Source organism: Montipora capricornis, chromosome 11 (assembly GCF_036669925.1).
Source record: "Montipora capricornis isolate CH-2021 chromosome 11, ASM3666992v2, whole genome shotgun sequence".
Taxonomy (NCBI): domain Eukaryota; kingdom Metazoa; phylum Cnidaria; class Anthozoa; order Scleractinia; family Acroporidae; genus Montipora; species Montipora capricornis.
This window is the reverse complement of record NC_090893.1, coordinates 17511184-17526183: the sequence shown is the minus strand read 5'-3', so window position 1 is coordinate 17526183 and position 15000 is coordinate 17511184. Positions and strand designations below refer to the sequence as shown.

The 15000-nt window shown below is 39.7% G+C and overlaps 1 protein-coding gene across 3 annotated transcripts in view; it reads left to right on the top strand.

Moving 5' to 3' along the window:
* Positions 1–15000, top strand: part of LOC138024324 (tetratricopeptide repeat protein 28-like) — a 39685-nt gene that overhangs the window by 24582 nt on the left and 103 nt on the right. For all 3 annotated transcript variants that reach the window (XM_068871486.1, XM_068871484.1, XM_068871485.1), the window contains 3 exons: positions 8309–8410; positions 9274–12917; positions 13399–15000. The exon at positions 13399–15000 is cut by the window's right edge and continues 103 nt beyond it. In XM_068871486.1, coding sequence (XP_068727587.1) covers positions 9347–12917; positions 13399–13415 — 3588 coding nt within the window. In that variant the 5' untranslated portion in view covers positions 8309–8410; positions 9274–9346 and the 3' untranslated portion in view covers positions 13416–15000. The remainder of the gene's footprint in view (positions 1–8308; positions 8411–9273; positions 12918–13398) is intronic.

The following is a 15000-nucleotide window of genomic DNA, read 5'->3' as shown; positions in this document are numbered from 1 at the left end:
ATGCAAACGAGGCTATGACGTAGCATTAGTCAAGGATTTCTCCGGATGACCAGATGTACAGTATGGTGTCGTTGGTCCGCGACTTTTCCGAACATGATGTTATATTTCATCGTTAATTACAATACCACCAAAAAATGTGTCCGATGATTTCTTGATTATTCTTCTTTCACATGACGAAATTTCGGCTTTCCTGCTATCGGCGATTGTGCGGAATTCAAGTTTGTTGACAGGAGTGTTAATTTGTCTTTCTAGAAAGTCTCTACTTTTGCGGCTCAGTAACTTACATGGTCATGTTTACTTGGCTTTTGTAAAGATAAAACGCAACGGGAACTCGTGCCTTTTTGCAGAACAGATTTATAGATAAACTGATTTCTGCGGTTGGAAACGAATTCTTTGCAGAGATTTAAACTTTTGTTTTATCGACTCTTGAAAATATCAACAATTTTCGCGTAGGGATCCTTGGTCCGCGACGTATACTGCTTATGACCCCAAAGAACTTTAATCTCGCAAAGCAGATAAAGAAAACCTTCAATAAATGAAAAAGGTCTTCGCTTTAACTTTACATGTTTACGAACGGGTTACCGAAAATTTTCTGTAGTGTAAACCGGTTTAAGACTTGTTTACGTTACTAATTAACACGAAAAGGCATAAGTTGGGAATTTTTAATAATCGATCGCTTTAATCTAACCTAAAATCATTCAGATATTCAAAACGTCCTTTGCATGATCCATTTCCTTCCGATTGAAAAAAGGCATTACAAAGCATATGGTGTCTACGATAGGCAATCCGGTGTTGCTCTCTGCATATCGTACTTGTCGGTCACCCATCCAGATACTAACCCCGTCCGAGATGGAAAAAACTTCAGTGAGAAGCACGTTGTACTCTACGAATAAACACATATCTTATAATACGTGAACCCGTGCCCGAGCGGTTAACTGCGCTGCTTTCGTGCGCCCAGTCGCGCCCAGTGTAGTTGAGAGCTCAGGATCGAAGAAGGAGAATTTACCGTACGGATACGTAATAATTCCCGCGAATGTCAGTACGTGGGATTTAATTATTGGGTTGGCAAACCCAGTCGGGATCCGCGTTTCATTTTTCTGTTTTTTTCTTTTAATTTATTTTTTTCCGTGTCATGAAAAGTCTTTCCTGTCCCTCCCCTGCTAAGTAGTGTAGAGTCTTCTGCGCGTATGTTTAGTACGTTTGAGGGAGTACTAGCAGGGTGGGCACAGTAGCATTTATAACTTAACCTGCAATGGCGTCGAAAGTCATTGTAAACCGAATGGCGTTTTAGTGGATCTTTAAAAAATATATACCCTTATGGAGCTCAATATAAATATCTGGAATCTTCAAAGCGACGAGTAATGGACTTTGACAACAATCTTTCGCCCGTCGAGCCGTAATCAAAGTGAGCAGTATTTCTAATATGATCCAAGTATGGTGTTTTGGTACAACACTGGAATTAAATGGAAAATTCTCTAGTAACTTATGGGTTTAACAAAGACAGAGAAGGACTTGAACAACTTAAATGGATCTGTGATCTCTGTTATCTGGCTATTTACTGGGTTGCCGAAAACCCAGTCGGAATCTGTCTTTAATTTCGTCGTTTTTTTATTTTTCGTTTTCTTTTTTTTTTTAATTTTTTTCCGTGTCGGGAAAAGTCTTGCCTGTCACTCCCCTGCTAAGTGGTGTCTTTGTGCATAGAGCCTTCTACGCGTATTTTCTTAGGATCGAGAGGGTAGTGGGAAATGCGTAGATTTCTCTGGTGGACACAGTAGAACGATTAACTTAACCGGCAATGGCGTCGAAAGTCATGTAACGCGAATGGCGTTTTAGTGGATCTTTGAACAAAATGTACCCTTATGAAGCTCAATAATGGCAAGCGAATTGGATACTGAACAAGACAGGCGGTCGAATGTTAGAAGCGACGAGTAATGGACTTCGACAACAATCTGTCGCCCGTCGAGCCGTAATCAAAGTGAGCTGTCTTCCTAAAATTTTGCCAAGTGTGGTGTTTTGTACAACACTCAAACCAAATGTACAGTTCTCTGGTAACTCAGTATGGGTTCAACAAAGACAGAGAAGGAATCCATATAGTGGATCTGCTATCTCAGTTGTCTCGCTATTTGTCAGATTTGTATTTACCTGTTCTCAACTCTGCACAGTCTTCCGGTATAACAATTGGAAATTTTACTAATAAGTCATGGACGTGAATGGCGTTTTAGTAGATCTTTAAACAAAATATACCCTCATGGAGCTCAAGAATGGATCATCAATTGGATGAGCAAGACAGAGCTGAAAAATAAATATCTGGATTTTAAGAGACGAGTAATGGTCTTCGACAACAATTTCATTTTTCGCCTTTGGATATCAAGTGAGCTTTGTTTCTAATATTTTACTAACTTGGTATTATATAAAACATGGAAATCAAATAGCAATTTTTTTATGGATTTAACCATAGTTACTAACTATGATTTAACAAATTAACATTGAAGGAATCGAACGCCTACAAGAATGCATCACAGTGTTTACTCAAGTCGCATCTTAGTTGTCTGACAATTTACATTTACCGGTATTTTGTACTCAACTCTGCAAAGGTGTAAAATATCTGGAAATGTGACAGTGAAGAATTATTTGAATGAAAGTTGTTGTCGCTTTTGTGCTTCATTATTTACGGTCAGCGTTCCGAGTCGAAAAGGGTTTTGATGTGAACTGTCAAAAATGTATTTAATTGCATCTCTTGTTTGAACGCACGCAATTGAAATAGGAAGGTATTTTTGCCTCTAATAGTAAATATGTTGTTTGTTTCGATTAATTTTTCGCTGGAAAAGGATTTTGCCCAGATATTTCCAGCCTTTGTGAACTTTAATATCATGTTGTGTAATTTTCGAGCTTAACAAATTTGCATACGTGTGTTGAAATGTGATACGGGAGCATTTTTGTGGTATAGTGTAACGAAAATAAACAGGTCTGTTGGAAGCTTGCTTGAGTTTCAACAAAATGACCCCCAAAATCGGCAAAAAAAATCTGACACTGATGAATAATAAAGTAGCTGCTATCCCCAAAACGATGGAATTACCTGGCGATAAATAACCTCGTCTTGGAGAGTAAAGTTGTGACTGTCAACCTGAAGAATTGGGCGATTGTGATCTTTGTGTTGAATTCGCACATTTCCTGTCAAACTTTATAACACTTGAAAGAAAAAGAAAACTTACAAAAACAAAAACCCGCTATCTGTGTCAAATGATGATTTGACACTGTTTCGCGAGTAAACACACCGCGGTAACTTCATCACGGCGCCCTCTGAATCCGATGTAACTTTCGATTTTGCTCTTTTACTTGTGCAGCCAAAAGTACAAAAGCAAAAATCTCCCAGAATGTTTGTCGGTGATCGTAACTTTTTATATTCGGGGTTAAAAATTAGTGTTGTTTTCGTGTCACAAATGTTGTTGCTGATGACAAAATATTTTATTCTCGATCGACCGTACAGAAAACTTCCTTCTGCTCTTCCCAAAAACTTTGTACCACTATTTATTTACTTTTGCATCAATATTTGTTTCGCATAAAGCAAGCTAACAAAATCAGTTCCTTGCTTGGTCCGCATTTGTTAGCGTTAAAATAGAATTTTCGGTCCAATGCTTCTGTTTTGAGGGGTATATTGTTTTTGGTCTCCCATCCAGATACTAACCCCGCCGAACATGGATTGACTTCAGCGAACTATTGTAGCTGTCACATGCTCAGAGGGCACGCTTAAACTTGTGGTGAAAAGAAGTTGTGAGGGACCTTGAAAATTATCAACATGTCAGCCCAGAAGCCAATGTTTCTCGCTTCTCTTTTATTTGTTATTCTTCAGAGACTGGAATGCTGTAGTTCAATACCACACAATTCAGTGCCTTCTGATTTTCTGTAACACGTACCACAGGCAACCCAGTGTATGCTTCACGGAAGCATCTCGTTTCGTGGGTTTTTACTGGGTTGCCAAACCCAGTCGGAATCTCGGTTTCATTTCGTGGGTTTTTTTATTTTCCGTGTCGGGAAAAGTCTTGCCTGTCTCTCCCCTGCTAAGTGGTGGCTTTGTGCATAGAGCCTTCTGCGCGTATTTTCTTAGGATCGAGAGGGTAGTGGGAAATGCGTAGATTTCTCTGGTGGACACAGTAGAACGAACCGGCAATGGCGTCGAAAGTCATGTAACGCGAATGGCGTTTTAGTGGATCTTTGAACAAAATATACCCTTATGAAGCTCAATAATGGCAAGTCAATTGGATATACAGGCGGTGGAATCTTTAAAGCGACGAGTAATGGACTTCGACAACAATCTATCGCCCGTCGAGCCAAAATCAAAGTGAGCTGCATTTACCTGAATTCGAAGTACTTGGTAATTTATAAACACGATCGAGTTTCTTGTCTTCACGCACGCAATGAAATAGGAAGAGGTTTTCGCCTCTAGCAAATATGTTGTTTGTTTCAATAAATTTTTCGCTGGAAAAGGATTCTGTGGTATTTTCTGCCTTTGTGAATTATAATATCATGTTGTGTATTGAATTTTCGAGCTTAAGGTTGAAATGTAATATGGGAGAAGTTTTTTAGTATTGCTCTGTAAGCGGGAAGGGTTCACAGGCCTGTTGGAAGCGTGCTTGAGTTTCAACAAAATGAGCCCCAAAATCAGTGAAGAATTGTGACGCAGGTGAATAATAAAGTAGCTGCTATTTCCAAAATGATGGAATTACCTGGTTAGAATAAATAACGTCGTACGCGTCTTGGAGAGTAAATTTTGACTTTGCATAAACAAGACTTGGGCGATTGTGATCTTTGTTTTGACTTCGCTCATTTCATTGTCAAACTTTATAACACTTGACAGAAAAAGAAACTTACAAAAACCCGGTATCTTGCCATCATTTGACACAGATACTTCACTATTTGGCGAGTAAACATGCCGCGGTAACTTCATCACGGCGCCCGCTGAATTCCGGCGATGTCACTTTCGATTTTGCGATTTACTTGTGCAGCCAAAACGTACAATAACAAAAGTGAACGTTGCAAAAATCCCCCAAAATGTTTGTCGCTGATCGTAACTTTTTATATTCTATATTCACGGTTCAAAATAAATGTTGTTTTCATGTCGTAAATATGTTATTCTCGAGCGATCGTCCTGGAAACTTCCTTCTGCTCTTTCTAAAAACTGTGTATCAATATTTATTTACTTTTGCATCAATATTTGTTTTTGCATAAAGCAAGCTAACAAAATCTGTACCTTGCTGAGTTCGCATTTGTTAGCGTTAATAGTATTTTCGGTCCGATGCTTCTGTTTTATCAGGGGTATATTTTTTTTTGGTCTCCCATCCAAGCACTAACCCCGCCGAACGTGGTTAACTTCAGTGAACTTCGGTATTACAAAGCTGTCAGATGCTCAGACGGCACGCTTAAACTTGTGGTGAAAAGAAGTTTATCAACATGTCAGGCCAGAAGCCAATGTTTCTCACTTCCCATTTATTTTCTTCAATCTTTCTGGGTTCAGTACTTTGCTAGTAACCACATGTCTTCTCAGACTATTTACCCAAGACTTCTACCATGGCACTACAATGATAGACAATACCAAAACAATATCGTGCACTGTTAGAGCTACATATTGCGCAAGGACAGATCTGTTTCGTCGTACGAACGTGTGAGGACCTGTGAGCCAAAGGGCCTCGTCTGGTATGACTTCTTAATGACCCCCCAACTTGAAAAAAATTGTCTGGAACGGTGCACGTACCATAGGCAACCCAGTGTACCCTCACGGAGGGTCTAGTTATATTTACTTGTACTTAATTCTGCACAGTCTTCCGGTAACAACTGCAAATTTCACTAATTCTTGTCAGTCAAAAATTATGAGAAAGAGATCTTGTTGCCCTTTTTTTCTTCATTATTCAAGGAAAGGGTTTTTCAGTAAAGGGCGTGATGATGAGCACTTCTGCGAAATTTATTTAGTTGTGTTCTTGACACGGAGTGTGTTGGCAGCTTGTTTTGCACTCAACTCTGCACAGTCTTCAGGTAAAAAGAAATTGGAAATGTGACAGTGAAGAAATATTTGAAAGAAAGCTTGTGGTCACTTTTGTGCTTCATTATTCACGGTGAAGGTTCTTCCGAAAAGAGTTTGAACTTTGAGACTGAGATTTATTTAATTGCTGTTGTGTTTCTTGTTTGCACGCACGCAATTAAAATAGGACGTGTTTTTTTTTGCTGCTAGTAGCAAATATTTTGTTTGTTTCAATAAATTTTACGCTGGGATTGGTTTTTGTGGCGTTTTTCGTCCAATTGAACGCCCAAAAATAATAAAGTTTTTTTAACGACCTTTAACTGGAATATATTTGGTAATTTAATATTCTCTGTCCAAAAGTTGCTCAATAAGCTTGAAATGAACACACTCAAGAAATTTAGTAGCATTTACCTCTTCGTAGAGTTCTCGTTAATATTTTACTTTCTTCTGGTAATAAAAGCAATTTGAAATTTGACTAATTCTTGGTCAAGAATTATTTGAAAGAAAGCTTGTTGTCCATTTTTTGCCTCATTATTGAAAGAAATGGTTCTTCAGTGAAGGGCTTGATCAACATTGTTCTAGATAATAGTCCGGTCTCGGGTCAAGAACTCGACAAAGAAGGCTTCCCGACCCGACAGATAAAATATTCAGTTAAATATTACAACAAAATTAAAAAACGAAAGACGGAAGTTTCTTGGCTAAAAAATACGTTGTGAAACTCTGAAAGCGACAAACGATTAACATTCTCCTTTGCAGTTCATTCATTGTAAACAAGAACCTTGACACAAAGTGATCAATTTCTTCCTTTTGACGTAAACATCGTGCCGCTCCCCTGCTTGATTCATAGAAGTCACAGACTGCAGAAATTGTAGTGTTTTTACGATGTCATTAATCCTACGCTGAGAATTCGAAATTTAGAGTTTCATATAAACTCATTTTTTCTTTATCTGTTTCTTGCCTTGCCTTTTTAATACCATGAAATTTTTGCGGGACTTTTATTTTGCGGATTGGCGATTTTTTGAGGTTTGCGGGAACAAATTTTTTCAGCGCGCATTGACTGCAATTTCCGCTGGGAACTTATTTTTGCGGTTTTCTTTTCAAGCAGCAAGACTATTTTCAACTTCTATTACTTTTTGGTAAACCCGTCAATCATCGAGAACGGGTGGGAAAAATGTGGCATCCTTGAGGCATTAGGAGATGGTGTCCCTTAGAAAATGGTGACCTTTTTATTGATTTATGGATTAAAAGCCATTGTTAGTTATATTAACGGGAGTAAATTTTTGCCGTTTTTAATATTGCCGGTGTTTTTTTTTTCCTGCTGGAACTTATTTTTGCGGATCAAGTACCATCCGCAAAATCTGCAAAAATTAAACCCCACAAATTAAAAGTGCTAACCCGGTAACTCTCAGCTTTTGCGATGCTATTTGCTGCAAAAGTAAAACCCAAAAAAACTTTGACCTGTCATCAGATTAGACTGACAAGAAGAGGAATAATGAAGCGGAAACAACATGTTCAGTCCTTCCTTAGTGTGTGGCATAAACGTTTGCTTAGTTCAACTCCAGACACGTATGACATGCAGGAAAACTTCCAATTTGCAGTTAGTTTTTATGCAGACTGGTTCACTTAAAGGGGCTATGTCACGTTATTTAGGGAGTTGCGGGGAAATCTTTAGTTAATCACGAGTTTAAGACTCGAAAATGGTAATGTCGAATTCCTTTACCGATAAAATTATCGTTACATCACAAACGAAATGATTCTAAGAAAAAAACGACCTTTATCCAGGCGATTTCTCATAAACTCGAAAAACGTCGTGCCGACAGGGGGGAGGACATGGGGTGAAGATTTTGAAATTTTCATCAAAGAACTTTAAATGTCCTTCGTACGATCAATATCGCTACCCTGTGAGATATCACGTACGATCAAAATCTTTTCCCTGGGGACAGACCTCGCGATCAAACTCCTGTGGTTAGCCGGACCCTTCCCCCCCTTCCCTCGGGCTTAACATTGATAGGTGCAGAATCCGTTTGGTGATCTTATCCATTTATGTTCATCCATCCTTCCCCTTCATTTTGCAGTATTTCTTTCAACTGGTTTTATGACTCGGTGCCCTCATAATGGTAAATGGTAAATGCACTCATAAGAATACATCAATTTACCCAGTTCTTGTAATCTAATATCCGAAAATTTGATAGTTCTAATTCTTTGAAGATTGGGTCTGAGTGATTGATTGAGGAATTATTTTGACTGTATGCTTTTCAAAGAGACAAGACTAATCATTTTTAATCATTTTTGCAGATTTGCATTGAAAGATGATGTGTTTTCTCAAAAGGATTAAATAGAAGAAAAAATTGGTTTTCCAAAAGTTTTTAGTGGAAGTTTCTTTGCCTTGAGCTGCAGGTAACCAAATAATTGGACGTAAGAAACAAGCATCGTCATATCAGCAATTGCAAATAAAATCAGGTCTGGTAGTTTGAATACATCACTGAGATCATGAACACAGGATAACAAAAATGAGGGAACGAGAATGGATCCTTTCGGAGCGCGGGTGCATATATCAATGAACGATAAACCAAACAAATTACGCCAACGTAATGGACTCCTTAGTATTCACGTTTATGAAGCAGAATTTTTTTTATCCACCGTAACAAAGACCTTAGAATATAAATAAACACACACCTATGGCATGTTCACTGCCATCAAGCGCAAGATGACTTCTTGTACAGGTCAATCAGTGGTAAAGAGTTAGTAAATACGCAATGTAGAGAAAACATAGATTAACTTAGTGTAATGTATACTGTGATGTGACGTAATTTATTTAAGCTACTTACAAGACGGTTATAGACAATTAATTTCTAAAGCAACTTTCAGAGCCCGGGGGACATTTAGAGCAATCTGTATGTCATAAAAGTGATTGACCACCAGCTATAAACAGTGGTATCACACGAGCAATTTGATTTGATCAGGAAAAGATGATGACAAAAGACAACAGCATTACTTTGGCTGAGTTAAGTCTGAAATGGGACAAATTTATGCCTTTTAAATACGCCTATTTTGTGCGGTCAATTCTGGCTTTAAAAATTCAGTTTAAATCAGAGAAAGGGTTCAACAAAAGAGGTAAAGAATTTGACGTCAACAGCAGAAAATTGTATTCGTTAGACTCATAATGACATGCTGTCTCTTTGGTTTTGGTTTGGCTACATACCTGCAGCATTTGTGGTCAGTCCATTGAACTTCTCATGCTTTCTTTCGTATTTTTCAAGGTGCGCCCTCTCTTTCAAAGACGATCTTCCTTGTTCTCAAGAGTTCTTATAATCAAGACTGACAGACAAAAAGATGAACGTTTTTGAGCAGCATATACAAGAGCTTAGAATTGCCAGAAAAGAGGGAAACAGAGAAGGGGAGGGTACTGCTTATTTCAATTTAGGCAATTATTATTGTGACTTGGCTTATTTTGAACAAGCCAAGAGGGATTACACAAAAGCATTAAGGATTTTTAAAGAAATAGGTTTCAGTGCTGGAGAGAGAAAAGCCTGTGGCAATCTCGGCATCGCTTATCACCGTCTGGGCAATTTTAAAAAGGCCAAAAAGTACCTCAAGCAACAACTAAGTATTGCAAAAGAAGTAGGGGATTGGGCCGGGAAGGGCAATGCCTATGGTAATCTCGGCAACGCTTATCAAAGTCTCGGCAATTTTAAGGAAGCCATAAAGTATCACGAACAACGTCTTAGCATTGCAAAAGAAGTAGGGGATAGGGCCGGGGAGGGCAACAGCTATGGTAGTCTCGGTAACGCCTATCACAGTCTGGGCTATTTTAAGGAAGCCTTAAAATATTACCAACAACATCTTTCCATTGCAAAAGAAGAAGGTGATAAGGCCGGGGAGGGCAGGGCCTGTGGTAATCTCGGCATCGCTTATCGTAGTCTGGGCAATTTTAAGGAAGCCATAAAGTATCACGAACAACATCTTAGCATTGCAAGAGAAGTAGGGGATAGGGCCGGGGAGGGCAATGCCTATGGTAATCTCGGCAACGCTTATCAAAGTCTGGGCAATTTTAAGGAAGCCATAAAGTATCACGAACAACATCTTAGCATTGCAAAAGAAGTAGGGGATAGGGCCGGGGAGGGCAACGCCTATGGTAGTCTCGGTAACCCCTATCACAGTCTGGGCTATTTTAAGGAAGCCTTAAAATATTACCAACAACATCTTTCCATTGCAAAAGAAGAAGGGGATAAGGCCGGGGAGGGCAGGGCCTGTGGTAATCTCGGCATCGCTTATCACAGTCTGGGCAATTTTAAGGAAGCCATAAAGTATCACGAACAACATCTTAGCATTGCAAGAGAAGTAGGGGATAGGGCCGGGGAGGGCACGGCCTATGGTAATCTTGGCAACCCTTATCACAGTCTGGGCATTTTTAAGGAAGCCATAAAGTATCAGGAACAAGGTCTTAGCATTGCAAAAGAACTAGGGGATAGGGCCGGGGAGGGCAACGCCTATGGTAATCTTGGCATTGCTTATCACAGACTGGGCAATTTTAAGGAAGCCATAAAGTATCACGAACAACGTCTTAGCATTGCAAAAGAAGTAGGGGATAGGGTCGGGGAGGGCAATGCCTACGGTAATCTTGGCATCGCTTATCGCAACCTGGGCAATTTTAAGGAAGCCATAAAGTATCACGAACAACATCTTAGCATTGCAAAAGAAGTAGGGGATAGGGTCGGGGAGGGCAATGCCTACGGTAATCTTGGCATCGCTTATCGCAACTTGGGCATTTTTAAGGAAGCCATAAAGTATCACGAACAATGTCTTAGCATTGCAAAAGAAGTAGGGGATAGGGCCGGGGAGGGCAACGCCTATGGTAATCTTGGCAACGCTTATCACAGTCTGGGCAATTTTAAGGAAGCCATAAAGTATCACGAACAACGTCTTAGCATTGCAAAAGAACTAGGGGATAGGGCCGGGGAGGGCAACGCCTATGGTAATCTTGGCAACGCTTATCACAGTCTGGGCAATTTTAAGGAAGCCATAAAGTATCACGAACAATGTCTTAGCATTGTAAAAGAAGTAGGGGATAGGGCTGGGGAGGGCAACGCCTATGGTAATATTGGCAAAGCTTATGACAGTCTGGGCAATTTTAAGGAAGCCATAAAGTATCACGAACAATATCTTAGCATTGCAAAAGAAGTAGGGGATAGGGCCGGGGAGGGCAACGCCTATGGTAATCTCGGTAACGCCTATCACAGTCTGGGCAATTTTAAGGAAGCCAAAAAGTATCACGAACAACATCTTTGCATTGCAAAAGAAGTAGGGGATAGGGCCGGAGAGGGGGTTGCCTATGCTAATCTCGGTCATGCTTTCTACGTTAGAGGTGAGGTTGAAAATGCTCTTTTCTGTAAGGAACAACATTTTATTATTTGCAAGGAGACGGAGAATCCAGTAGGGCAGGGAATAGCTTGTTATTATCTTGGTGTTGTTTATGAAGTTTCAGGCTCGTTGTGCAAAGCCCTTAATTTTCATCGTCTAGGCATAAAACATTTCGATGAAACAAGGCGTCTTCTTCAGTCAGAAGATGCATGGAAAATAAGCTTTCGTGATTCAAAACAAGTAGCGTACACAGCTCTGTGGACAGCACTTTTGAAGAATGGAGAGGTTGATGAGGCTTTGTTTGCTGCTGAACAAGGACGAGCACAGGCCTTGACAGACATTTTGAAGATGCAATTTGGCGTTGACGAAGAACCTTCCTCGGCAATTGCGAGGACGGAAACTCTCTCCACTGTTATGAAATATTTGCCTTTACAAACAGTTTTCATAGCACTTGCAGGGAACACTATCAGTTTTTGGCTTCTGAGAAGAGGAAGCGGAATAAACTATAGGGAAAAGGAAATCGAAAATGGAAGTGCTGACTCACTGATAAAAACTACTTTGAAACAGATTAGCGCGGGGACTGTTGTCCGATGCGAGAATCGCTCGGTACACAGACATCGCAGCGACTTCTCTTGCAGTGGAGAAGCTGATGAAGAATCCTCTCAGTCTTTCAGCGTGTCCGACAACCCCTTGCAGTCCTTGTATGATTTCTTAATCAGTCCCATTGCAGACTTGCTCCAGGGTGATGACTTGATCTTTGTTCCTGATGGACCATTTTGCTTGGCTCCTTATTCTGCTTTGAGTGACTCTGTCAGGATCCGTACTTTTCCCTCGCTGACCGCCTTAAAAGTGATCTCTAGTGCTCTTGACGACTTTAACAGTAATAGTGAAGCACTGCTTGTGGGCGATCCGTGCTTGAAGGAAATCATTTGGGGCACCGGTGGACCCATGTATGAACAGTTGCCGTGTGCAAAGGAAGAGGTGGACATGATTGGAGACCTTCTTCAGACCGCGCCTCTCACAGGCAAAAATGCAACGAAAGCCGAGGTGCTGAAAAAACTGACGGCAGTTGCTTTAATCCACATTGCTGCTCATGGAGATGACTATTTTGGAGAAATCGTTTTGGCCCCAAATCCCGACCGCACATCACAGATCCCCAAAGAGGAAGATTATATGTTAACAATGAACGATGTTCAAGCAGTTCGTCTTCAGGCAAAGCTGGTTGTGCTGAGTTGCTGTCATAGTGGCCAGGGAGAGGTAAAATCTGAGGGTGTGGTGGGAATAGCCAGAGCTTTCCTGTGTGCTGGTGCCCGGTCTGTTTTGGTGTCACTCTGGGCAATTGATGATGAAGCGACTTTTCTGTTCATGAAGAATTTTTACCAACACTTGGCAGATAGAAAAAGTGCCAGTTTAGCTCTTCATCATGCTATGAAATCTCTTCGAGAGACAAAGGAGTATTCCGCCATTAAATACTGGGCTCCATTTGTTCTAATTGGCGATGATGTCACGTTTGACTTTGGGCCTCAAGAACCCAGAAAGAATGGTAAGTGCTGTTGGAATATAATTTTTATTACTGAAAAGAACAGTTTTGTAATTCGACACGTGCTCAAGAGAAAAAGGAAAGTTTTTCACGGAGAAATGGTTTCAAAATCAGTCGCCAATATACTTACAATATACTTACTTTTCTTTACTATAGTTCTTTTACGAACTGCTTTAGTTTTTGAATAAAATAATTTTTGTGCGCATTCACAGGGTCGGGTGCTTTCCTTTCTGTAAAGAACTGTTTGCAATGGACCGAGACGAAATAAATAATTGCCCGTTACCTGCGTAAATTGAAGTTAGATATTGAGGGCTTGTAGTCTACATGTCACAGTGATACTTGTTGTTATTAACTAAACACATGTATTTACAAACGGTTTCACGGATTAAAATAATTTCTTTATTCATTTATCACTCACAACGAAATTATTGCTAATCACCATTTAACCCGCTATTTCTTTGTTTGTCTTTCCTTTTTTCGCCAGAAACGTCCGAAAGTTGAGGAAACTACTTCTTGGAATCTGATGCGTCAACATGTCAATTTTCGTTACTCCAAATATGAGTTATTGAGAAGACTAAAGCATTCAAACCTCAAGCAGTAAAGGAAGACAAAAGATATGTAAATGTTGTTTAAAAGTTTGTTTTTGGACTTATTTTACTAGTGACAATTATTGATCTTAAGGTCCTCATGCAAACTTCCATTTAAGGCATAGACAGAGGTTCGAGGAAGAGTCATTTTTCATTCGTAAAATAGAACACCAAAATGGTTTCTTGTTTTTTTTATTTCCAGAAAAACAAAAATTTAAAGTTCTGGTGTTCTAATCAGTAGGCGTTTTAAGTTTAAGGACTTTAGGATCTTCCCGTGAAAAAAGGTGCGGAAAAAGTGCATAGAGAAAAATGGCAAGTTTGTCAAGTTTCTAAAATGTACATTTTATGAGGTTTTTTACAGTGTGACCACGAAAACCGTGAACACCTAAAATATATTAAGAATGCTTATTGTTCATAAGCCAATCATGTTTGAGGACTTCACACGCCCAAACCGCAAACTGAATTAACGTTGTTAGTACTGTAGCAGATAATGCAAGTATTTGCGACGGCGCCACATGTTAAAAGCAACAATTGCTTCAGAGTGCCAGTGAATAAAGGCACTTTTGTTTCTTTAAAAGTAGTCTCAGAGCTTAAACGACCAGAATTAGCTCAAATGAGATCCATTGCCCGTTAAATCTAAAGCCGATACAGTTCTTGTCGCGCAAACAGCAGTGAATAAACACTCTGCTTTTGAACGGGTGATTGGACAGAAATAACATTCCTGACATATTTCAGGTGTTAACGGTTTTCTCGGTCGCATTTTAAGGGGGCCAACGCAAAGTAAAAAAAAATGGCCGACTTCTTGAGCAAGTTTATAGAAGCTAAAAGACTAGGAAAGTAGGCATTTACTGATATCCTAATTAATATACATTGAAGGTTTTAAGACTCAAGAAATTGCTAGAAAAAGGTTACAGAATCAAACAAATAGGCTATTTCTCAGAAACGTGGATTTTCTTAGATAATAGGGAACTTTGTATCAGAGGATGAGGACGAGGACGAGTTCTCCGTACTGAGCATGCGCATAAGGTTTGGGAGCAGACATTTTTCGAAGTACGCATGCTCCGTACGGAAAACTCGTACTAGAGGTCATCCTTGTCCTTCGATCTGAAGGTCCCTATTTCCACAGAGGAGTTCCACAGACAGAGGGGCAAGGTAAAATAATTTTTAAATTGGCGATTTCTTAGGCAAATTTCTGGCATCTAAAAAATTACCTGATCTCGTAATTAGTCTGCATTGAAAGTTTTATGAATGTGAAAAATTAGCTTACGCAAACTTCTGGATTTGAGTGATCTCGTTTAGCAATTTCGTAGGGAAACTTCCGGAAGGTTAAAAACTAGCAAATAAGAGTGTTGCTTGATCTCTTACTCCCGTTTTCCTCTCTCCACAAAACCAACATTTCATTTTATTTGTCCTGATTTCAGTTAATTTGTAGTCTCTCCAATTAGTAGAGCACTCGTGCTCGGCTAAAATACCTTGAGACTTGAATGATGATGATGATG